This window comes from Camelus ferus, chromosome 3 (genome assembly GCF_009834535.1).
Source record: "Camelus ferus isolate YT-003-E chromosome 3, BCGSAC_Cfer_1.0, whole genome shotgun sequence".
Taxonomy (NCBI): domain Eukaryota; kingdom Metazoa; phylum Chordata; class Mammalia; order Artiodactyla; family Camelidae; genus Camelus; species Camelus ferus.
This window is the reverse complement of record NC_045698.1, coordinates 203,295-228,601: the sequence shown is the minus strand read 5'-3', so window position 1 is coordinate 228,601 and position 25,307 is coordinate 203,295. Positions and strand designations below refer to the sequence as shown.

Here is a 25,307-nt window from a genome sequence, read left to right as displayed (position 1 = left end):
GCCGGGGCTCAAAGTGTCAGCTGAGTAAATAGTCTTATATTATTTTTTGATATGAAACAGCATGCAGCTATATTGCTGTTATTTTTAAAATTTTTATATTTTTTATTGAAGTATAGTCAGTTTACAATGTTGTGTCAATTTCTGGTGTATAGCATAATGTTTCAGGTATATATATGTACACATATATTCATTTTCATATTCCTTTTCATAACAGGTTACTACAAGATATTGAATATAGTTTCCTGTGCTCTAAAGTAGAAACTCGTTGTTTATCTATTTTATATATAGTCATTAATATCTGCAAATTTCAAACTCCCAGTTTATCCCTTCCCACCCACTTCCTCCCTGGTAACCATAAGTTCACTTTCTATGTCTGAGTCTGTTTCTGTTTTGTAAATAAATTCATCTGTCTTTTTTTTTTAGATTCCACATATGAGTGACATCATATGGTATTTTCTTTTTCTTTCTGGCTTACTTCACTTAGAATGACAATCTTCAGGTTCATCCATGTTGCTGCAAGTAGCATTATTTTATTATTTTTCATGGCTGAGTAGTATTCCATTGTATAAATATAACACATCTTCTTTATCCAGTCATCTGTCAGTGGACATTTAGGTTGTTTCCATGTCTTGGCTATCGTAAATAGTTCTGCTATGAACATTGGGGTACATATTTCTTTTTGAATTAAGGTTCTCTCTGGATATATGCCCAGGAGTGGGATCACTGGATCATATGGTAAATCAATTTTTAGTCTTTTGAGGTATCTCCATACTGTTTTCCATAATGGCTGCACCAAACTACATTCCCACCAGCAGTGTAGGAGGGTTCCCTTTTCTCCAGCATTTATTGTTTGTGGACTTTTGAATGATGGCCATTCTGACTGGTGTGAGGTGATACCTCATTGTAGTTTTGATTTTCATTTCTCTGATAATTAGTGATATTGAGCATTTTTCCATGTGCCTATTGGCCATTTGTATGTCTTCATTGGAGAATTGCTTGTTTAGGTCTTCTGCCCATTTTTGGATTGGGTGTTTTTTTTTTTTAATAAGTTGTATGAGCTGTTAATATATTTTGGAAATTAAGCCCTTGTCAGTCTCATTTTTTACAAATATTTTCTCCTGTTCCATAGGTTGTCTTTTTGTTTTGCTGTATTTTTTAAGTTGTTAAAATCAACAGTTAAATCTTGATCCAAGTTTTGTAAAGTGCGTTATGCACAGAAAAATTCTGGGCAAATAACTTAGGTTACAAGTGAACTTTAATTTCTTTTTACTTTTTAAAATTTCTACAACTCCTGAACATTTTGCAAGGAGCATGGAGTGCTTTTGTATCTTACTGTAGGTTGTCTTTTTATTAATGAGAATAAGTAAGCATGTGTGTGACATTCAGGGGCCACATCTTGGCGTGGCAGAGGTAAGGTGGGTCTGTCCTGTCATATCCAAGGCCTGTGGGGGACCCTCGGACCCAAGAAGGTGGGTGAGGACACCTGAGTGGGTACCCTGAGGATCTGGGGATTTGTAAGAGCCAGCATGTCCCCTGCATGGAAAGACAGCACCTACATATCTCAGAGCACCCTTTCTAGGTTGCCGTCCAGGCACCAGTCCCAGTTACCCACGCTGTCCCATCGGGAAGCAGCCTGAGTGAGATTCCTCATTGCTTCTTGCTGCCGCTTCCTGGGGGCAGGTCAAGCTATGCAGCCAACATGCAGGAGAAAACCAAAGTGTCCACTTCCCCTTCCTGCCCTCAAACCACCCACCTCGGCTGTGTCCCCAAAGCCTGTGGGCTCTGCAGACCCTGTGGGTTGGCGGGACTGAACACAAACAGGATAACCCTTCTCAGGGAGGTGTCACCTGTGATGTCCCAGGATTCCAGGGCGAGCCCCCTTGGTGGGAGCCCTGGGCAGCGTTCCCACTGGAGCGTCGTGACTCAGGGCTTTCTGCTCATACAGGTCGTGCAGACACACAGCAGGCTGCAGCAAATGTCTGGATGCCCCTTCGTCTTCACCGTGGTGACCACTCTGCCCCCACTCCCATCACATGGATCCAAATACAGCTGGACACACCCCCCAACCCGCAATTTCTCCCCTCTGTGGCCACAGTTCAGGCAGCCTTCTCCTCAGAGACCCCTCCCAGCTCAGGACCCCCCACTTCAAACAGGCTCCAAGTTGCTGAGTCCTCCCGCTCCACCCACAATTTCAACCAGCGGGGGACCAATTCCTCTTTCCTGGATCATTTGTCCTCCCAGGGTGGGAGGGTGACCCACACCCATCAGGGAAGAGCTGGGAAAAGACAAAATCCCCCAGGTGCCACCCAGCCCCCACTGCCCACTTCTGTGTCCCCAAGTCTGTGTCCCAGATGTGGCCGTTCTGGGAGCTCAGTGATGTGACAGCCACATAAGCATGATCTGCCAGCCTGGCCCTGCCCGCCTGCCCTCTCCCAGTGGTTCAGTGTCCTCCTCCCTCCCCAGACAGCCAAGGCCGTCCTCAGAGGCAGACAGAGGTGTGCTGTCACCCTGCAGTGCCCAGCACAGGTGCCAGACTGCACTCCTGGTCGGGGATAGCTAGTGCCTGTCACTTGAGCAGCCCTTGTGCAGGTCTGTGCTTTCTCTCTCCCACCTCACTTCCCCTGGAGGCCGGAGGAGGACGTGGAGCATTCTGTCCAGAGCCGCTGGGTGGCTCCCTGCTGTTATCTCTGTGGGTAGCTCTCGAGTCCCCCTCCCTGTCCAGCCTCAATTGCATCAGAAGTCACCTCCGTGCAGGAGGTGGACAGCCAGGCAGAGCTTCCCACTCTTGGCAAAAGCTTGGATCCTGCAAGATTTGTCAGCTTGGGGCAGCCTGGCCTGCGGCCGGGTTGGGGCAGGAAGGGGCAGGACAGGCCCCGGGGGGGGGTGGCCGACACGCACCTGCACCCTCGCATCTGCAGGAGCCTCCTTGCAGGGCTCAGGGTCCCCATCTGCAGGTGGAGAAGGGCCCAGTAGTGGGGGCCCCAGGCACCTCCCCAAACCCTCCACCCCCAGGAGGCCCCGGGACAGAGGCCCCAGGAAGGGGCGGGGCCCCCTAGTGGGTGTCCATCTGGGAAGGGCCTGGTGTGGCGCAGGGTGCAGGACTGCATTAAAGCCACGTGGTATCTGGCAAGGCAGTGAAGCAGAAATGAACCAGGCACTCCACTGGCTCAGCGGGACATTAGAGTCAATAAAACATGATTCCAGGGTTGCTGCTGAACACCAGAGGTGTTGGCTGTGGTGGATGGGCACGGGAGTAGATGAGGTGTCAGAAGGTAAGAGACCCTCAGGGGGTGGGCAGAGCCGGTCCTGTCCGGGTCTAACTGCAGCCCTCACCTGCACCTCTCAGCACTCCCACCCTGCTGCCAGCAGCCCTGCGCCAGTCACCCTGAGGCCCCTGCAGACCCCAGGCCCACCAGGTGGCTGGCCCTGCGCAGGCATCTGCTCCTCTGAGGCTCCTGTCAGCAGGAGCTGGGAGTGGTGGGCACGTCCCCACCCTCAGCAGACCCTTGGGGGTCTCACCCAACTTGAGGGTCCAGTGGGAAACCATGAGCCTGGATATTCACTGCCCCTGGGGCATGGAGCAGGGGAGGGATGGTGCCCCCTTCCCTGGAACTGGCTGGTCCTGGGGGCTGTGGCCAGGAAGGCAGAGGCTGGCTTTGCCCGGGGCACTCATGTGCGGGGTCAGGGTTTGCAGGGAGCCCATGCCTGCGAAGAGTGGGCAGCAAAGACCCTCCAGGCTCTGCCCTCTCTTCTGCCTGCTCCAGAAGCAGCCGGGCCTCCCCAGGGGTTTCACAGGTGCTGTTGCCTCTGACTGGAACAGTCTTCCCGGAATATCTGGCTTGTCATTTCCCATTTCCTTCAGCTTAAAGCAGAGCCACCCGACGTCCGTCACTTCCTGACTTTGGGGTCTATGGGGAGAGGGCAGTGCAGGAACTTGCATCCACCTTGTACCTGCTGCAGCCTCCCAGCCCAGAATCAGCCACTGTGGGGGCAGTGGGGGGGGGGGGCGGAAGGAGTGGGGAGAGGCCAGCTCCCCAGAGTTATTTCCTTTCTTGCACAACCCCAGCCCCCAGTGAACAATGACTCACTTGCCTGGTTTTCTTTGAACCTGCCTGTCCTCCACATCCTTCGGCAGCTCCATGAGTCAGCCCATCTCAGCCCCCACACCCCACACAGACGGTCCCTCCAGGCCACTGCCCGCTCAGCCAGCCTCCTCGAGGTCCACTCACTCCGTTGTGCTGGAGCACACCCTCCAGCAACCGCCCAGTTAAAGGAACGGAATGTGGGAGGAACATTTATCGGAAACTATCTCCTGATTCACCCAGGACGTTCAGCTTGGAAACCGCTTCCCTCCACGTGTCTGAGCTCCGGCCCCTTGCCCATGCCCTGCACCTGTGTCCTCCCTCCTTGTGCCGGGGTTTGGTGGTCCTCCCTGCCTGTCCATCAAATTCACCTCACCAGCCTTAGCCCTGGAAAATGCCCCTTTGTTGTTTTGAATTTTTCCTCCCTACAGTTTTCTCTAGTCCTTAACTTTTTCCCTTCCAGATATTTCCAAATACTCTATTTTTAACTTCTAAGAGTGATTTCTCATTCTGTACTACTTCCCTCTCCTAGAACTGATTCCTTTTTAATGCATGCAGCGTCTTCAGCCGTCTCTGAGATAAGCAGCTGCAGGTTGCAGGGGCTCTAAGGTGTTTCTTCTAGTCCCTGACTCGCCCCTTGTACAAATGTCGGGTGGACCTTCCTGTGCTTCACATGACAGGGAGGCACTGCCCTGGACGGACGGAGTGGTGGGCTTGGGCAGTGGGTGTCTTCAGGCATGGTCTTGGTGGTGGGTTTCTGTGAGCTGCCTAGGGGCAGAGGGCTCGCCCCACAGGGAGCCCCCAGGCCTCCCTCAACCCCTTTGGCTGCCACTGCTGTCCTGAATCTTCCCGGCCTCCCTGGAATTTGCCCTTTGGGGGCTTGCGGACAGGTGTTTCCCTCTATGGCTCTTTGCATTGTTTGAAGGCAATTTCAATGGGAACTTTGCCATCTTAAAGCTTCTCTGAATTGCTGGCAGCTGGTTTGAACCTACATAACAAGAGGAGGCCCTGCGCAGCTGTCCTGGGTGCTGTCTAGTGGGAAGAATGGGCGGGCCAGAGGTGCCCCATGCTCCCCACCTCCCAGCGTGAAGAGGGCAAGTTCCAGGGCACCTTCCATCCACATCCCAGCCTAACCACCACTCATCATGGGACTTCTGCCAGCTATGGGCCCTCCCTGGGCCTTCACTTTCTTGTGTATAAAACAAGTAAGTACAGACCAATGGAACAGAAAAGAGAGCTTAGAAATACCCTCACACATATGGTCAATGATGTTTGACAAGGGTGCTGAGATCATTCAGGAGGGAAAGGACTTTCTTTCCAACAAATGGTGGTGGGGAGATGGACATCCACATGGAAAAGATTGAAGCTGGACCCTCACCTACCACCACGTGCAACAATCACCTCAAAGTGGATGAAGACCTATGTAGAAATACAGCCCTTAGAAGATAACACAGGGGGAAAGCTTCGTGACTGGGTCTGGTGATGATTTCATGCATATGACACCGAAAGCACAAGCAACAAAAGAAAGTAAGGTAAGTTAGACTAGGTCAAAATGTGGAACTTTCTTTAAATGAAGTACCACTGACATACAACGTTGTGTTAGTTTCTGGTGTGCAGCATCGTGATTCAGTTATACACATACGTATGTATACGCTCTTTTGTATTCTTTTCCATTAGAGGTTATTACAAGTTACTGAATATAGTTCTTGTGCTATACAGTAGGACCATGTTTAAAAGTTTAGAACTTTCGTGCATCAGTTTTCATTATCAATAGAGTGAAAAGGCGACTTACAGAATGGGAGAAAATGTTGCAGATCATTCATCTGACAAGGAATTCATATCCAGAGTATATGAAGAAACCCTACAACTCAACAATCAGAGACAACCAATGTTAAAATGGGCAAAGGTCTTGAACAGACATTTCTCCAAAGACTAATGAATGGCCAGCAAGCACATGAAAAGATGCTCAACATCACCGATCATTAGGGAAATGCAGATCAAAACCACGAATGAGATGCCACCTCACACCTGTTGGGATGGCTACTACCAAAACATAGCAAGAGGTGGCGAGGATGTGGGGACACTGGGATTGCTACGCACTATTGGTAGGAATGTAAAGGGGTGCAACCACTGTGGAAAACAGTATGCAAGTTCCTCCCGAGAGTAAACACAGTTACTATAAAACCAGGGTCTTGAGGTATCTGTACACCAACATCCACAGCAGCATATTCACAGTAGCCAAAACGTGGAAGCAACTCAAGTGTCCATTAGCAGATGAGCGAATAAACAGTGTGGTCCATTCACACAATGGACTCTCCAGCCTTACCGAGGAAGGGCACTGCGACGCCTGCTGCAACATGTGAACCTCGAGGACGCTACGCTCAGTGAGATAAGCCAGTCGCAAGGGACAAACCCTGTAGGATTCCACTCGTGCAAGGGACCCAGAGGAGTCAGGTGCAGAGAGACAGTAAGCAGGGTGGCGGGGGCCAGGGGCTGGGGAAGGGGGTGGGCAGCATTTTTCAGGGGGACAGAGGCTCAGTTTTACAGGATGAAGAGTCACAGAGGCGATGGTGGTGGCACACCTGAGTGTACTTAATACTGCATAACAGCACACTTAAAACCGGTTAAAATTGGCAATTTTATGTTATGCACAGTTTAAGACACACACAGCAGGTAAGAATCTCCACCTTTAACTATCTTTCCATGGGGTGCACATGTGCCGACTCTCAGAGGCAGACGTGGTCGTGGGCTGGCTTCCTGGAGCCTCTAGACAGTGATCAAATAAGCATGTACACTCACACTCACAGGTGCTCGTAAACGCCACGGAGCAGTACAGTGCCCCACTCTGCCAGCTGGCGTGAGGTGAGGGGGGCACACCCTGCCCAGCCCCCTGTCCAGTCCCCGCCTCCCAGGGCAGCAGGCTGGTCCTGTGGGTGGGGGGGCCTCGGTTAGAGGGATTCGGGCGACAGGAGGAGGACCCAGCGGGGATTCTGTGGGGACTATCTTGGCCACACAGCATCCTGCGTGCTTCACGGCCACTTTCTAGGGCAGTTGCTGCTGTCCTCACAGCTCAGCCCGGGGGCCCTCTGGTGGCACTGCTGCTTCCGTACATTCCCAGCCGGCTGGTCACTGAGGTCAGGGCTCCAGTTCTGGGGGAGGTGAGTCCCTCTGGGTGGGACTGCACTGCCCCCATGTGGCCGACTGGCCTCCGAGACCAAGCAGCCATGGCCCATCCAGGGGAGTCCTTACCTTCCTGCAGCCTGCTGAGCAACGGGGCTCAGGACGGACCCCCAACCCTTAAGGCCACCTGCCTCTCGTGCCTTCCACGGGGGCAGCCACGTCCCCACCCCCCACACCCCTACCTGCCTCTCAACGTACCTTCACTGGCCAAAACCCTGGACTCCACTGACGGTGTGCAGCGTCTGCACCGCACACCTGAGCGAATCTGCATGGCACACCTGTATCTCTACCACCACCTGTGTCTGTCCCTCACACCTGAGTACTTCTGAACCATCCACCTGTGAGGTGCTGACAGGCCCACACTATTTTCACTGGTGCCATGGCCACTCCCTGAGAGACCAAAACCCACCCACAATCAGACCTTCTCTCAAAATCGTCTCCCCTTCTTCCTTCATGTCCCTGAATCAGGGGATGCGCCTGAGCATGGCCACTCGCAGGTGCGAGCTGGCCTCCAATGACCTGCAGAGATCAAACGCCGACTGTGCACTGGGCAGGTTCCGCTCCGAGGCCATGAATCACCATTGCTTGAAAGCAGCTGGAGGGGTTCCAGGTCCCAGGAATCCAGGACGAAGGCAGAGCCAGCCTGCGGAGTGGTGGTGGGGGAGAGGGCAGCCTGTGGGGTCAGAGATCAGCGAGGTGGATTCCCACCGCCCTCACTCTAAGCTTGGGGACCTTGCAGCGCAGGTCAAGGGACAGCTAAGCACAGGGCCCCCCAGGGGAGGAAGGACACCGCTGTGTACAGGGGACAGGGAGGCAGGCTACCGGTGCCTTGGGGGTGAGGAGATGGAGGTGGTGGAGTACCAGCTGGAAGATGTTGAGTCCACCTGAGCACCCAGACGTCCCAGGTCTCAGGGAGTCAGGAACTTGGGTTCTGGATTCATGAAGGCCTCAGGGAGTCTGGGGCCTGGGGTTCTGAAGGACTCTCAAAGTTAAAAACTTTGTGACTGACCTCACTGGAGTAGAACTTGGGATCACGTGCTGGTGCCCTCACGAGTGTGTTGAAATCCAGAGAGGCCCCCAAATGGAAATGGGTGGAAATCCCCCGACCCCCTAGCTCAGAAGGCCGGTCTCTGAGCCACAGACTCTTCACCCCGACCCAGTATACTGTGGTCAGTGACGTTCCCTCCAATCACAGACACCACAGACAGGAAGCCACAGCCCCCAGTTCCCCACCCAGCACAGGTCCCCAAAACGAACCCCCACAGACACCCAGTTTTTGGTGCCCCAGCCCCATTTACAGATCCCTGGCACCCACCCAGAACCCCAAGTCCCTCACAGCCTCTGCCCCGAATCCTGGTTTGCGGAAGCACACGAAGGGAGGGAGACAGGAGAGCCTGAAGCGATTCCACGGGGCAGGCACAGCACTGGCTGCACCTCTCGCTCGCAACTCACAGACCGCCACTGGCGCACAGGGGCGTTGTTAGCAAGTGAAAGAAATCCCACCCCCTTCTAACCCAAATCTGGATCTGTGCGCCCAACGCTGTACAAATACAGACCAACTCCTATCACGGAGGACGGGCAAATCTCTGGATTTCCAGAAGCAGAGCCAGGGGTTACCCCGGAAGATGCCGGAACCCTTGGGGCCCAGCCGACCAGAAGGAGCCAGCTGGGGACAAGGGCCTGTGTGCTTTATTGCTTGTGCTGCAAATGCAAGTGAATACAGTAAACCTCTTTAAAAAGTAAGGCACGTGACCAGCCTTCTGTGCAAGTTCCATATTATTTAAAATTCCTATTGGCTAATAAGGTGTCTTCACTCTAGAATGGGAGCTATCTAGAAAAGCACATGATGAGTTCTGTGCATGCAGAAGACCTGAAACATCATTACATCTCACCTCATGGCACAGGTGAAGTCTCAAATCAAATGTCTACATCTGACACGACTATTGTTACAGTTGTGAAACATTAACCAGCTTATCCACATATGTACAGTTGGGTCCCCAAATATTCATTATACAAAACCTAAAACAGGAACAGTATCTAACTGCATCCGTGTTCGTTTTGTTAAACTAAGAGATTTGGCATTTTCAGTCTCTTTTATCCATAAGCCATGTTGGTTACTTGCAGAAGGCCCATGTCATACGATGCTGAAGACCATGGAGAGGTACTGTTCATACGACACCTGAATCCAACCATCCTGGTCCGTGTCGTAGCGTCTGAATATATCTGTCAACCTCTGAGGAAAAGACAACAGATATTTAGACCTGATACTTATTAAACAGAAGGAACAAAACGTGTTTGGTAAAAAGACATTTAGGAACCCAAATTCAGAAGCATTCACATCTTCACAACCCCTAATCCTGAGACCAGCGCAGGAAGGCATTGGAGGGGGTGGGGGGAGTGCCCCTGACCACCCCCAACCCAGGCCGCTCTACCAGGAAGATGTGGGGGTCGGGTAGGATGACAGGGGTCAGAGGCCAAGTGTGGGCTGCAGGCCCAGATCAGCTACACACCCCGGCCCTGGGTCCTGGCCGTTTCCCCAGTGGCGAGCCTGGGCCTTCCCTTCCCACTCTAAGACCATCTCCTGGAGGGCTTCCCTGACCACTCAACTCTGCTCTGGACACATGCTGCTCAGGACAAAGGGGAACCAGTCCCCTCTGGGGCTCCTCCTTAAGAACTTGCCCCCTCTTCCCCCCCAGCAGGGGAAGCCCAGAGCCAGAAGGGTGGGTCTTTCTGAGCCAGCTCAGGACCTGCCTGCCCCACCTCCCCGTCCGACCCCCTACAGCTCAAAACCCGCCTGCCCCATCTCCTCCTGCCTGACTCCCACCTCCACCCAAGGGGCTCCACTTCAGTCTGTTCACAAGCCTGGCCACCTGCCAGCAGGGACGGTCAGGTAAGTGCCACGGAAATGCAGATGTGGGGCAACCATAACAGACCCTGAAGAGTCCCGACACAGGAGGAGACAACACCTCAGGCTCATGGCGACCTTGGTGGCCAGCTGACTGCCAAGGGGCCAAGGGCAAGGCTGGAGCCTGGCCTGGGAGCCGTGCCACCTGCACCCCTGTGTCGCCAGGCCCCTGGTCCCACCCTTCCTGTGCTGGGCAGGTTGATAAACGGGGCCGACACAGGTGGTGGTCCACGCAGGTGTTAGTGTGAGAAACATGGGTGTGAAACAAACCACAGAGCCACCAGCAGCAGTGGACTCCCGCTGGGAGAACAAGGGTGGCCTTCCTTTCTTTATACTTCATTGTATTTTCCCAAGATTTCTAAAAGTTTTCACACTGCTGTGTAAAAAATAGTTTTCAAAAAGCCTTCTTTTTGGAAAGAGGCAAATGAAGGAAAACGCTTTTGAGAATTTTTGCGTGTGGTCTGAGGCTTTGCTTTTCCTCTCCAGTTCCCCAGCTCTGTCCAGCTTGTAGGCTCCTTCTCCAGGGGTGGCAGGACCAGGCGCCAGTCTGAGAGCAGCCCACAGGCCTGCAAAGGTGCCGAGCGAGCTCCTCACAGGACTCAGATCCTGCTACCCAGGGGCTGAACTTGGATCCTACCTACAAACAGGAGCAGGGTCCGTGTGGAAACAGCCAGGGAGGGTGTGAGTACCCCTGCCCTACATCCTGGAGGCGCCTCTGGGTGCCTATTCCAGCCCTGCACTAGTTCCCGTCTGGTAAAGTCGTGAGGCCACAGAAGGAAACCACGGAAGCACTGCAGAAAGTGTGAAGCAGCAGCCACTGAGACCACCGGCCCCACCAGACGCTGTTCCCAACACTAAGACAGAGCCTCCAGTGCCCCCAGCTTCGGGGCTGGCCTCACACTCGAAGGCAGCACACCGTGAGGATCACGACCCAATTCCCAGGGTAAAATAATAAATGCCACGGTGCTCATGCAGTCAGCCCACTGGAGCCCCCTCAAATGGACGTCCCTCGGGCGTCTCCGGGGAAAAAGGGCACCCCTGTCTACGTCTCCATTTAACAGAAGAAACAGTTACTTCTCCAGAAAGCACGCTCCCTCCTACCAGCTCCGGAACTAGTCTCACCATCTGACTCTGCGAAGTCGCACGTCCAGAGCGGGAACCCCCGCCCCGCTTCCGGCAGTCACGCACCTGCAAGACGATGCAGCCCTGGATGAAGTCATCAAAGGCAATCTGACCTCGTCCTTGTCTGTCGAACTTGCGAATGAGGATGTCGTGAAACTGGTCGGAGAGCCGGTACCCTTGAGGGGGAGAGCAGAGTCAACACCCACACCCCTGCCCACAGACCCCAGCCTCTTCCTCCACTGAGAACCACACGGTCATTGTGCAGTGACATCTGTCTCACACTGCGACCAGCAGCCCCTTCTGGGAGGGACGAGAGTAAACGGAGGCCAAGGCTGTGCTGGGAGCTGGTGGGCGACCACGTGAACCCACTAAGCTCACTCCAGCTCTGAGGGCTACACCACCAACCACAAGTCACCCTACAGGGTCTTCTGGGATGCAGTAGAGTTGACCTTCTTAAAAGCCTTCACTGATGAGTTTTACCAGGTTACTAACCAAGATGTGAAGTTCTGAGTAACTTAGCTGCCCTGGGTTACTCATTACTAGAGAACGCCTCACAAGATAAGCCCTCACGAAGGTTCCCAATTAAACACAATGTCAACTAAAGGAAACAGGAGCTTAGCTGATGGACACCCCCACCCATCAGCACACTGACATCAGGACATCGAAGGCACGAGGAAGGAGCAAGGCCGCCTCACACACATCAAAGCCCCTGGAGGGTCACCCAGGTCAGGCAGAGTCACCACCTCCACATTCAACTTACAGAGTGTCTCAGAAGGCCTCCAGCAGGGGATGGCTGCAACGCGGGAGGCCCAGGGCCACTCTAAGTGAGGACACCACTCTCCCCCTCCCTTCCCTCCTAATCCCACCACCTGTGTGACTGCCGTATCCTCACTTATCCAGGAGACAAGATCCAGGTGCCAAAATGTTTCTACTGGTTTTCAGTCTTGCTGGAATCTTTGCAAGGATATGTACACCTATTGTCTGAGTGAATGCCACAGTTAATTACCTGTGTGAGCACTTCATCACTTTACTGAAAAAGAGTCAAACATGCAAACACCTGACTGTACTTTCCAAAGTGGTCAGCGTGCTCTATGCATCCTGTGCCTTAAATCCAGGACCCCCCTTCCCTGCAGCTGAGTAGGAGACAGGACTCTGACTTAGAAAAGAGAGACAGCAGGTGCTGGACGGGACCCCTCCTCACACCCAGCACCTGCACCTGTGGGCAGTAAGACAGTGGCCCAGGCTGGGGCACAGGAACAGGGCAGTGTCCATCCAGCATGTGGACAGGAGGACTGGGGCAGTGCCTGTCCAGCCATCGCCATGCGACAGATTCCTGTCCAGACTAGGAAAGGACAGACGAGACATGACAGCAGGGAAGGCTGAGGTCCAGAACCAGACGAGGCTCTGCTGGACACTGAGGCTCTCGGTCCAGGCCTGCCCCCTCAACACCGATGGCGGGGCCCCGCCTCAGCAGCAGTGAGAATCAGGGCGAGGCGGGTGGAAACCCTGCCAGCCCGGGGAACAGACGTCCCTGGTGGACAGAGTGAGCCCTTAGGAAAGATTCCTAAGAACTAGCGAGGCGCCGCAATGGCTTCGCCATCACCCAAGCCGGAGAAAAAAGGCGGAGGCCAGTCAGGAACTGGGGCACCACCCGTGTCTACATGCAGCCAATGGCTCAAGAAAGGGGAGAGGCTGCTGCGGATCTGCTGGGACCCCAACTCGGCCGACCCAACCCTCAACAATGCAGCAAGGCCAGCTGCACTCCCAGGTCTAATTCCAGGACCTGAGGTCAATGTCCTGCCCAAATCCTGACCCACACCTGGTGAGCTCACAACACAGACTTCCTGGGGCCCAGGGCCTCTAAGACGAGAAAGGAGAGAAACAGAAGACAGCCACAAAGTACACGCCCAGAGAAAGCAGGGGAGGGGGCACACACAGGAACTAAAATGTAATTCCCGTATGTTATTAAAATCTGAAACACCTAAACTACACTGTGATCTAACAGAAGGGCCAGCCAACAGACGGCTGACAGAAATCCTCTCAAACAAATCAGAATCCTGGGGTGATGACTGCAAGTCTTGACCATTTCAGTCCTTCCTCCACAAATAAGAAACCCCAACTGCCCCTCAGGCCCATGAGGGCACTGGGACCGGGAGGCCCGCTGACCCACTCTGGAAGGCACCACGTGGACACTGCTCACGTCAAGCAGGGCACACAGGCAGGCCTGCCTCGCATGTGGCACGTGCACACGTGCCGACGCGCACTTGAGAATGGGAGCCTCCGTGCAGCTCACAGGCCCGTCTCTGGGGGGCATTTTGCACTCTTACTGTGGGTTTCCACTTGTCAGGAGACATAAGCTGCCCCCGCCGCTTCACAGTCACCTCTTCACTTTGAATTGTTTCAGAAGTCACATTCTCAGTGTGCTTGTGACATCACTCCACTTCACAAAAGACAAACTACTGCATAGCCCTTGTCTCATTTTGGATGAAAAACCGCATCAAAGACTAAATCAAATATAAGCCTTCATGATATAAACAATATCAAAATATAAATCTGTGCAATCAAACAAAATTTTCACATAGACTGTGTTAAAAATCATTAAGTTGCACAAAGTAAGAGACCCACTTCACGGCCCCAGGTTCCAAAGTGAAACAGCTATGCAGTGGAGACCCGCGCTTTACCAAAACCTGAGAGGGCTTGCTTGAGCTCGTTCCTGTCGATCATGCCCGAGTTGTCCCTGTCGTAGGTGCGGAAGACGTGCTGCCAGTCCGTGATGTACTTCCAGACGCCCGTGAACTCGCTGAAGTTCACGCCGGCCTTGTTCTCCCGGTCAAACATGGCTGAGAGAGAGGGTGGCATCAGTCCCTCCCTGGCAGCCCCGTTTCCGTCCCTGGCCTGAGGCCCAGCCAGTCAGTCCCAGGGAAGCAAGGTGCAGGCCGAACACCCGGCAGAGCCACGAGGAAAACACGGTACCCGAGCAGGTTCTCTGCAGCACAGCCACTTTAAGGAAGAGACCTGGCCAGAAGGGTTGAAGGGCTGGTCCCGACCCTCCCACGGCCCTTCCCACTCCCGGTTCTGGGCCTGGAACACCGCCTGATTCCTGGAGCCGCCCCCTCCCTTCCCCAGAGGACCCCTGGCCCCAAGTTGGGGCTCAGAGGAGTCCGCTGTCAAGGGAGGCCACTCCACTGAGAAAAAGGCTATTGGCTTTATACTTTTTTTTAGTAAGACCTGCCTTTCTTTAAAAAAAACCAAAAAACAAAACAGCCTAATTCCAAGTTCAACTAGGAAAGAACTTGTAACTCCATTTATATATAATTGCATACAAAATGGCTTAAGATGTATATATAAAAACTCAGTCTGAATCCCTGCTACAGAGAAAATAATAAATCATTTGACCTCTTTTTAGGTAGTCTGAGTGTTCCTGGTTGGGTCAGAGGTACATCAAAGGTCAATGAAATGTCACATGAGCCACGCAAGACACGGACCATGTGTGGAACGCACTGGTCCCGGAAGTACGTGACATCTTTAGAGTCAAGAAACTGAAAGGAAAGGTCAGCGAGGGCCGGGGAGGCAGGATGAAAGGGTCACGCCCCTGCAGCCAGAGTCCTGGGGGCAGGGTGGGGCACAGGCAGGACAGTGGTACCCGTACTCACATATGATCGACCGGACAGTCACTGGGTTAAATGGAGTCCACGTGCCTGAGAAACAAACAGCAGCAGTTAAAGGAGGACAAGGAACCGGCCCCCAGTCAGTCACCCAGGAGCCAGAGACGGTAAGTGACGGGCTTTCAGCATGAAGACCCTGGGCCACAGGTCAGCCAGGGTCCTGTCCACCCAGACAGTCAAGTCCCTCAGGTCAAGCCAGGAGCTCAGGGCTGTTCCTGAAGACCTGCACCGGGAAGTGCACCTTTTCCCTGTATAACCCAGAGACGACCATTTTAACAGTCACTAAACTCTCCAGGATACAGCCACCAGGCAGCCCAGAAGGCGGCACCTAGCTTTGTTAGGAATGTCGCCAACTACCATCTCACAAAATCCCACCCCCAGGGCACTACTGCTCCCACAACCAGGGTCCCCACCCTGCGCCCTGCAGCTACTGCGTTCACAGCAGCTCTGCATATGGAGCGGGCAGTCCTGCCAGAACACGCTGAAAAGCACACCATAAAACCATGCTTCAAGTTCTCCTAAACTTAGTCTGGGCATCATACTATTTTCTCTGAAATTGTGAAAGGTTAGGATAGATTATTCCATGATTCCCTTCAGAATAGTAATGGGGACGTTGCCAGATATTTGTTACAAAGGAACTGTTGAATCTGACAGACTTGATAATTTAGAACCATTTATCAGCTGTGATGATGGAGTGTTCACCAGATACCTTTATACCCGGGAACCTGTTTTCACAGTGACTTACACCTTAATCAATTTTAATAGTGAGAAAAAGAATGTAAAAACATTTTTTATGTGGAGGGAAAGCAGTGCCTCACCCCATCACCTATTTGTACAAAAACACCCCTTTTTTCTTCTCTATACAAATTGTTTCAGCTCTCGGTGGCACACAAACCCATCCCCGGACCCCACACAAAGCAACACCCCTTCCTACCTGGCCGCAGCTGCTACTAAAGGTACCACCGACATGACCACCAGACACGGCCCCTACACACACTCCTCTCCACGCCCAGCGTGGCCCCCAAACCCATGCACACCTTCACCCCAACCTCTGCCTCTCCTTAAGCCTCAGTTTGTAACAGGCTTCCTCAGGGGAGCCTTCCTGAGCGCCCCGAACACTGGCCCCCAAGTCACTCCATCTGCCCCGCCAGCGCCCTCCCCCTCCCCTGCGGACCCCTGATTAGTAAGTGGGGCTGCCCTCCCTTCAAGGGCACCCGGGCGGTGGGCCAGCATCTCCACACAGTTTTCACAGACGCTGGGGGAGAGCAGGCAGGAGGTCGTGCACAGCAGCATCACAGGTCAGCATAACTGACGCCAGCGCACAAAGAAAACCGTGCTGCAGAGAACCCAGCAGGAAGAGGAGCATTCTGCAAGGAGAAAATGGCTTCTTCACCCACCTCTCACTTTCCAGCTCCTCCCACGCTGACTGGTGTTTCCACAGAACATAACCCACCACTGAGCAGAAGCCCGAGGAACCAAATGCAGCCACGAGACTCTTTCCCATCTCCCTCCACCTCTGATATAGGCTGGGGCCACATGGAGAGGAATCCTGAATGTTCACAGAACAGAGCTGCCTGTGCAGAGCTGGAGCGACTTCAGCAACCCTGGACGCAGAGGCTGCACGCACCGTCCCTCCCAACTGTGAGCAGGGGCATCACTGGCCGCATCAGCTAACGACTTGGCCAAACGAGTTTTAAATAGAAGCAATACAAGTGAAACAGTTAAAGGATGCCACAAACACAGGTACTTTTCATGTAAGCACCAAGCCCCCCTGGAGTGTAGAGATGGTGCCTGCTGAGAGGTGTGGTCTGGAGGCACCAGTGGCCCTGGGGACAGCAGGGGTCCCAGGCTCAGGAGACCAACAGGTTGTCTTGGGCTGAGTCAAGGACAGAGGGAGGTGGCCTGTCTGGCAGGTGACCTGCAGGCTGGCGAACTACAGGAGGTGGAGGCAGGCTCCTGGTACACCCACTGGTCCTTCTTGTCACCTGAACGGGGCCCAGCTCTGCACAGAAACCATGGTAGTAACAACAGCCAACAGCTGGCTGACTGTTTATCGCGTGCCAAGTCCTGCTGCCTGGTTCTCAGACTGAACACCAAAGCTTAACAGCCCCTAATGAGGCAGGCATTTAATGTCCAGTTATACCAAGGGTTAAACACACTGGAGTGTCTGCCTGAAAATCTTCCGTTGTCTGTGAGAACACGCACCACACTGCAGAGAAGCTGGAGCCCATGGGCTCACAGGATGGGCAGCAGGAAGACTGCTTTCACGAGCCTGCACCACCCATGACCTTTGCCCCAGATTTTCTGGGCCAGCCCCAATGTCACACATTCTCACCCGCCTTTCCCAGTAACCAACACACCTGGGAATGTCACAACTACAGCTCACAAAAGATCTCCTGACAGACTTCCACCTGGAAATACATGGTTACTTCTGTAAATCTTGCCTCAATTTCACCTGCAAGAACCAAGGAAAACAGACACATACACAGTATTTTCCACGTAAATGGAGTACACAGAACTATTTTCACCCATAATTTGGGGACGAATAGGCCACAGTTCCATGGGGGGAAGCAGTCACATCAGGATGCTCAGCATGTTCCTCTTTAACCCTCAGCACACAGGTGACCTGAGGACTTTACATCCGACCCTCCTCAACGGGGGAAACCCTGCTCTGAGAGAATATATTCTTTCTTTCCATTCTCCAGTGGGTTTTCCTTCTTGAAACTGTATCCTCCTGACCACTAACTCAGACTTCAGGAAGAGACAAAGGGCTGAGTCGTCACAGCACCCAGCACACCCACATGGAAATACCTGACCACCAGGAATCTCTGGGGGGGGAGAATCAGACTTTTCGCAGCATCACTGGTGATCTCCTTCCACTTTACTGCATCAGACCTGGGACTCCCAGCCCTCTGGGCGTTTCTGCCAGAGAGTTCACATAGGAAGGTGTGTGAACAGTCCTGCAGGCCCATGTGGAATCTGCCAGGACACTGGTGCCTCTCAGGTTCCCGAGTTCCATACCCAGCAGGCACCTTCAACCACGGCCTCAAAGAGTCATGACTGGAAACACGGCCTTTCTAGAGGCAGCGTGAACACTTACCGACCGCCTTAGCAACACCTATCTCTTTGGTCTGATAAACACCACTTCTAGAAACTTGTTCTATGACAGCACATTCCTGAAGATCAGAAACAATCTAAGAGTCTAATAGTAAAACTGTGCACTCAGTTGACAGATACAGTAGCGTCTCCGGTTCTGCACCAGGCAATGCGGACCTGGTGGTCACAGGCTTGGCTGGAGGGGAGGGCTAACCCTCCAGCCATCCCAGAGTGGGACCTGCCACGGTCATGGTCATGGAGTAAAGCAACCCCACCTTCCTCTGCTTCCACCTGAAACTCCACTGTGCAAGTTTCTGGGAAGAGAAGACACAACAGGCCATGTCAGGGGTCCCTGAGACCACCCCTGGCGTGATGAATCGCTAAGACTCACAAAACTCACTGGTACAGTTTGTGGCAAAAGGCACAGAGTTGAATCAGCGGAGGGAAAAGGAGCAGGGAGACCAGGCGCTGCCTCCCAGGTGTGGCACAGGGCGTAGCAGGGGGGCACCCCTCACCTTCCATCAAGAGCTGTGACCACACCTCGCACATGTCGTCAGCCAGGGAGGCTCCAGGTGCCCGGGGAGAGTGGGGTGGTGGAGCAGGGTTGCCACAGTCTCATGGTCAGTGTGAGCTATCCAGGCAAAGGGGCGAATGTTCTTGGGGCAGCCTGTTGTCACACAGGCCCACCTGGGGGACACGCGGGCTCTGAGCAGGCAGGTGGAAGGTCAGGAAGGTAAACACCAGGCCCTCTGCAGCCTCACCAAGCTGGGCCTGTGAGGGGGTGCAGTGAGGGGACCTGATAAACAGTCTGCATGGAACTGTTGGCTTGTGTGGTCTGGTTTCTCTCACTTCTTCTCAATGTGGGATCCCCAGAAAAGGTGATGTCTATTCTGATAAAGAAAAAAAAAACCTCAAAAAGAATACATGACTTATTGTTTAAAGTCCAGCTAAAAAATGCCTCCTCAAAATACATCAATATCAACATGTTACGTTAACCCAAACCTACAGAAATGCAAAAAAGGGGCTCAAGCAAAATTAACTTCCATAGTTCCAAGGAAAAATATGAAAGCATAAATTTTTTTTTTAAAAAAGGACCTAAGTGAAGATAGTTTGTGACATGTTATTTCAAACAGAAAGGAACAGCACAGCCCTCCTTCTTCATACCTCTTAACTGCACCCTCCCTGAGAGCAGCTGCTTTAGAAGCTCTCCTAGGGAAGCAAGCCACATAAAGGACTCAGTGTCCAGGACCCACAAGTGTTTCTCCAGGGCAGGGCTGCTTGGGTTCTAACAGCCACAGAGCACAGACCTAACTGAGGAGGGACCCATGCTATTCTGTAGCGTCAGTTTTCTCACCAGTAACAAACTAATTAAACTAACGTCCTGAAATAGCCTCATCTTCTAGTCCTAATATGAAAACAGAAGTCCATTCTTGCGGGAAAAACCAAAAGTCACCAGCTGTGGGAATTCAAAGAGGAGATGAAAGAGAACTGACTCGCATCCTTCTGGTGACTGAAGCCAGGACAAACGACACCACCATGAACAAGAGCCTCACCTCCCTCCAGGAAGCCGGCGTCCAGTAGCCAGAGGTGGCTACAAAAACGACTTCAGCGGAACGAGGAGAAGGAAGGTGCTGCAGGGTTGGGAGGCAGGACCCATGCACCGCCCCCAGGAAAGGCCAGTGTTCTGGGCGGAAGGAGCAGAGCTCCCTGCAGCTGCGCACTGAGTGGGTGCCAACGTGAAGAGGCAGCTGAGACAGAACAGGGTTCAGGTGAGCACCTAACTGTGAGGCACACAGCTGGATTCCAGTCCTGGCTCTCACCTGCAGAGCAGGACAGGCAGCTGGGCCAAGTGCTATGAGGCTGTGACAGAACCAGAGATCCGTATTCATTAATAACCCACCTCACCGCAGAAAGGACCTAACAGAATTTATGAAGATATTTACCACAGAGCAAAATAAATCCTAGTTATGTGGGACTGGAGGAGAAAAGGATAAGAAAGAAAGAGGTCTAAGACTATCAGTAAAACTCACCTCTTAAAAATTTAAATTCTCGCTACCGACAAGTAAGAAATTTAACTTTAAAATTTTAGCAGTTAATGTGAAGAAAATGCAATTGGTTAAAAGATTTAGGATTTGTAAGATACAAATGAAGTAATACAGAACAGCTACCAACGTTGCTTCCACACAAGCAGCACCATAACCCCAGGGAGGAGTGAGACCGTCATTTCCCTAGGGGGCCGCCCCACAGAAGGCGTGGCGGCCAAACGTTAGCCACCCTCGGGGCTAAGCGATTATCGGCTTCAGGGGGCAAGTGCTCACCTGTCCTCAACAGACGCTGAGGGAATCCCACAGGGCAAATCAAGAAAAGTGACTCACAAGGGCCACTGTGAGATGGTCCCGATTCACGCTTATTGGTTGGGTTCAATCAGGTACTGATTTCAAAGATCTTAGGAATGGTGGACTAAACATCCCGTGGGCACTTCTGTTAAAATTATCTCTCTCCAGCAGGCTCCTGGTTCAAGACTATGTGCTTGTGAAGACTGAAGAGCCGTATGTTTTAACAACCAGCTGAACTCGGGGCAGTACTGACACCCTCTAGTGAAAACATGACCCTGTAGCAACCTGTAAATACAAATCCACCAGCAGTAACAACAGAGTATCCATGGTGTGTGTGACAGTGGGGGCACGCTTCCCCTCTAACCCACACCCCAGGCTGGGAGGCAGCCTCTGCCTCCTGCACCACCAGCTTGCTCCCGTTTAGTAAAGATGAGCCTTTCAACAACTTCGTTACTTCTTAGATCAATCCCTCTTCCAGCTTGGATAGCACACCTCTGCCAAGGCACCACAGACACAAGTCAGAAAAGATGGTGGTGTGTGAGGGACTGAAAAAGGGTAACGCAGCCAGGTAGTTAATGAAGTGAGCACCTCCATAGATTAATCACAGTGAAACCGGCACCAAGGTAACTCCACGGCGAGCCCCCAGCACCCTCAAGGGAATGACGAGCATCTCCCCTCTGACAAGCCCACCTCCCTGGACTCTGGCCGCCAGCGCCTCCAGTATCCCCAGCCGTTTCTCAATCAGTGCCTCTGAGACCTTGATGCTCCTCTCCAGAGGAGGCCCAAGTTGCAATTACCTGAGAACGTCGATGGTCTTCATACAGGTGAAGAACGTCTGCTGCACAGAGCTAGGCTCCCTGCTGCTCCCTGACACCCACACCCCAGCCGCCTCTCAAGCTTTCCCTGTGCTCATCCACGCCGCTGCCCCACTAGCTCGGCAAGGACCCACTCAGAGCAGCAGGGACAACCAGGAGCACCTCCACCACAGGCCAGCAATAATAATTAAGTCATAATGACTTGGAAAATAAATTAGAGAAAGAAGTTATTTACTATGGGTGGTCAGGCCTGCAGCTTACACGTCCTGAGAGCCAGGTGCCACCTACCGTTCGACAGCGCTTGTTGAAGCTCGTTGTCCGATATCACGCCGCTCCTGTCTTTGTCAACCCTACAGAATTAAAGAGCAGTTAAGCTGGAGACTGAACTCGCAGGAAACGCAAAGCAGAGCAAGCACCAAGGTTTAACTCTTCCACCCACCCCGCACTCTTTCTGGCTGTCCCTTCCCTGGCCGCTCACTCCCACGTTGGCCCACCGGGGAACACGGAAGCCGGCCTCCTTCACTGTCTTAGGCCATCTCCCTGCCAAAGTCCGAGCTCCTTCTCCATTTTGTCAAACCTTTCTCCCACGGCCTGTCTGAATTCCACCCGCATCAGCTTTTCTCTTTTTCACAAACAGAAGATTCTCTGACAATTAAGCCATTCCTTGACCATGAGTTACTCCAGTTTCGGCCATTCATCTGCTGGAAGGACGACCAGGGACAGAAGGCGCCACGGTGGCGGTCACCTGCCCAGCAGCCGCGCGGCCCAGCTTCCTTCCTGGCTGCTGGCATTTCTGCTCCCCTAAACAAGCATCCCCGGGAGACCCTCCCCCCGGGGGCAACAGCGGGCAGCGCGGTTAGGGGACGCGGTGGAGGCCCAGCCCAGGGGCCAGCGGACTGCGATCCCCGGGAGGCGGCCGCTCTGCAGCTCGGGAGGGGCCCCGGGGCGGCAGGAGAAGGCGGAGGCGGTGGGGCCCAAGGATGGGGGTGGAGGGCCGGGACAGGGCCGGCGGAGTCCAGGAAGAGGCCGGACAGGAGGCCCGCGGCTGGGGCCGAGGAGAGCCGAGCGGAGGCCCGCACGCGCCCGCGCGGCCGGCCGCACCTCTGGAAGACGTTCCACAGGAAGCTCTGGTCCGGCAGCGCGGCGCCCGCGGCAGGGCCGGCCCCGGGGCCCGGGCGGTACGGGTAGGCGGCCATGGGCCGAGGCGCGGCTGGGCTGAGACTCTGGCTGGACGCGGGCGGCTCGGGGCGGCTCCACTTCCTCCTCGGCCGGGGCAGGGCTGGGGGCGGGCCCCGGCGCCTACGCCACTTCCGGGGCGGTCACGGTAGCGGGCGGGGCCAATCCCATCGCGGCCCGTTGCCGGGCAACGCCCGCGCGTCCGGCGGGCGTGTCTCGGTACCTGGGGCGCTGCTGAGCTGGTGGCCGAGGCCAGGCTGCCCCCAGGGTCGCGGACGCGCGTCGGGAGCCGCTTCCCCGGCAGTGCAGAGGGGACGTGCAGGGTGGAGATAGCTCCCTAGAGCATGGTCCATTTTGCACCAAGTAGAGGTCATGGAAGGACTGTGGTCGAGGGGAAGAGCGCTCCCAACCTTCCGGTGCTTTTCTGGACTTTCCGCCCCTCCCACCCCACTGCGCGTCTCGGCGTCCTTCCCCCCCAGCTTCTCGGGAGCGCACGACGCCGCCTCCGGTATCTGACAGCGCCCACTGCCCGCCGGCTCTGCCTGCAAGTGCGTCCTCCCTGTGGCCAGACCCAGATGTCCCCTGCAGGCAGTGGTAGGCGGCCAGTGGGAGACGCTGCCGCCTGCGTCTGGGACCCCGCTGAACCGCAGCGCACCCCGCGCAGGGAAGCCCAGTATCAGCTTCTAGCCTTCTAGCCTCTCAGGGGTTTGAGTTCTTGCTCCAGATCACGCTGACGTGTTTCATCCTCCTCCGCTGCTTACAGCTTGAGGAGTCGAGCACCGAGGAGGCGCCCGAGACTTTTCCTGGACATGACTCCATTATTCAGGGCTCTGGCTCCGTGTCTGACCCCTTGTCATTCTCCAGCTGTATTGTTTTCCGTCCCTTTTCTCTCTTTTACCCACCAGACCATATGCTGGAGAGTTTTTTTTAACTCTTCAAAGAGATTAAGATACTCTAACTTCGACATTCACACAGATCATTTACTCTACAAGCCTCTTCAACAATTTGGCTTTTTAAATCACTTAATGAATTCAAGTGGTTTCTAGTTTTATCCTCATAAAACATTCACATCACTTGTTGACTAACCCTAGCTACAATTTTCCACAGCTCTTTGTAGTTTCTGAAATCTATTTTTTTGTATCTCCCATCTCTGGCTCCTTTTTTGTTCTCTAGGACTCCACAAAATAAATACGTACGATTTTGTGATCGAATTTGTAAGTTCTCCAGTACTGTGCAACTTCAGCAAGAAACTTCTCAGCGACTTCAGCTGGCCTTGGCCTCCCTCTCCAGACGGTGTCATGGGCTCCACCAATCCTCAGCCAAGATTCCAGCCTAGATTGCCACAGCCAGCACCGTCTGTGGGGCCCAGAAGTGCTCCATTCCACTTTCTGTGTAGGTCTAGAGATGGGAAATACTTCATGCAAAAGAAGCACTTTTACTGAATCTACCTTCATGTTTAAATATTCCTGTCATCCTCATCCCAGCACCTTGTGGCAAGGTATCAAGGCCCCCATTTTACTGGCAAGAAAAATGTGCTGGCCTAAGGTCGGAGGCAGAAGAGATTCTAGTCCAGGTCTGTCTGTGCCTTTTCTGTGCCACCTCAGCGGTGGCAAGGCTTATTCTTAAAAGGGAGATTAATTTAGGAAATGAAGATTTAAACGAAAAAAATCATACCCCTCAATGCATACCCATATATATGTACAAATGAGCCTAGGATTCATCAGAGACTGGCCTGGCGCGTTCGCCAACTAGGCAGCCCTAGTCCCTCCCTTCACCTCAGCCCTGATGGCCAAGAGCTGAAGCTCTGTGAGGCTAATCGAGGCACGCACATGGGTCGTGGCACCTGTGCTATGCCCTAGTGCAGTACTTAACCCACAGTCCTGGCCACAGACTGCTGCCATCCATTTGGGGGGGGGGGTGTCACCTGGAGCGCCAACACCACCTTGCCAAGATGTACAGCAGGAGCAGTGCCCACCTTCTGCCAACAGAAAGAGGCAGACAATCTCCCGCCCCTGGCTCTGCAGACCAGTCAGTAAAGTATTGATGTGCTTGCCACTATCTCCTCGCCTATCTTGGGATTCAATTCCCTCCTAACCAGATCTGTTCTAAGCCTTCCGTTTAGATGATGTCTCTGGGTGAAGAGAAGTGAACAGGAAGACATGGCTTTCTTCCCTAATATTGGGCCAGTCATTCCTTTGGTCTAATTTCTCCGAGCTAATTGGAAAAAATGCCTCTTTTATCATCCTTAGAATTTTTCTAAACATTGGCTCTAAACATAAGGTGCTAGTATTCCTAACAGTTTTCAGTCCACTATCTTGTTCATCGGTCTTCAGCATATAGTAAGCCCTCAATAAACACATGAAATAAATGGATGACCAAGTAGGTTATATGCCCTCATTCTGTCCTACGTACACGTGTGTCAATGCACACACTCACAGACACATCTTGTATCATCTACCTCAACAGCTTTTCTCACAAGACACTCGGGTTCATTACTTGTGTTTATCTTCTCAGCAGGACCACTATGGCAACTGCACGCTGGAGACCTTTCCTTTTCCAGTCACTTCCCTGCTGACAGCCTTTGGCACGGAATGCAGGGCACAGCCTGTGTCCTGCTCTCTCCTTCCTTTTCAGCAAATATTCTTGTCAGAATTCAATACGAAAGCGAATGACTTTCCAGTTTGTATTTAACTCTGGCTTCTTACTGAGCAGTGGTCAATTTATGGAACACACGATGCTAGGTAAAAGAAGGTATGACCAAAGTCTTCACTAGCATTGGCCCCTGAAACTTACTGCAATGATGGAATTGCTGTATCTGCCATCCAGTGTGATGGCCACCAGCCACACATGGCTACCAAGCACTTGAAATGGATCCAGGTGACAGGAGAATGGAATTTTACATAATTTTAGTGAACTTAAATATAAATAGC

General features: G+C 53.2%; 1 protein-coding gene across 3 annotated transcripts; it reads right to left on the bottom strand.

Annotated features, from left to right (window-relative positions):
- Positions 1-8,875: 8,875 nt before the first annotated feature.
- On the bottom strand, positions 8,876-22,484 carry PDCD6 (programmed cell death 6). Of its 3 annotated transcripts, none has more exons than XM_032469097.1 (6): positions 22,303-22,484; positions 21,490-21,551; positions 14,943-14,987; positions 13,977-14,129; positions 11,356-11,465; positions 8,876-9,495 (listed from the first exon to the last, which is right to left on the bottom strand). In XM_032469097.1, the coding sequence occupies exons 1-6, from the start codon at positions 22,395-22,397 to the stop codon at positions 9,397-9,399; spliced, it is 564 nt and encodes a 187-aa protein (XP_032324988.1). In that variant the 5' UTR covers positions 22,398-22,484; the 3' UTR covers positions 8,876-9,396. The 3 variants fall into 3 exon arrangements, with proteins under 3 accessions (XP_032324988.1, XP_032324981.1, XP_014418624.1); XM_032469090.1 differs by having other exon boundaries at positions 13,971-14,129; positions 22,303-22,481; XM_014563138.2 differs by lacking the exons at positions 21,490-21,551; positions 22,303-22,484 and adding an exon at positions 17,315-17,409 and having other exon boundaries at positions 13,971-14,129.
- Between the last annotated feature and the right edge of the window lie 2,823 nt (positions 22,485-25,307).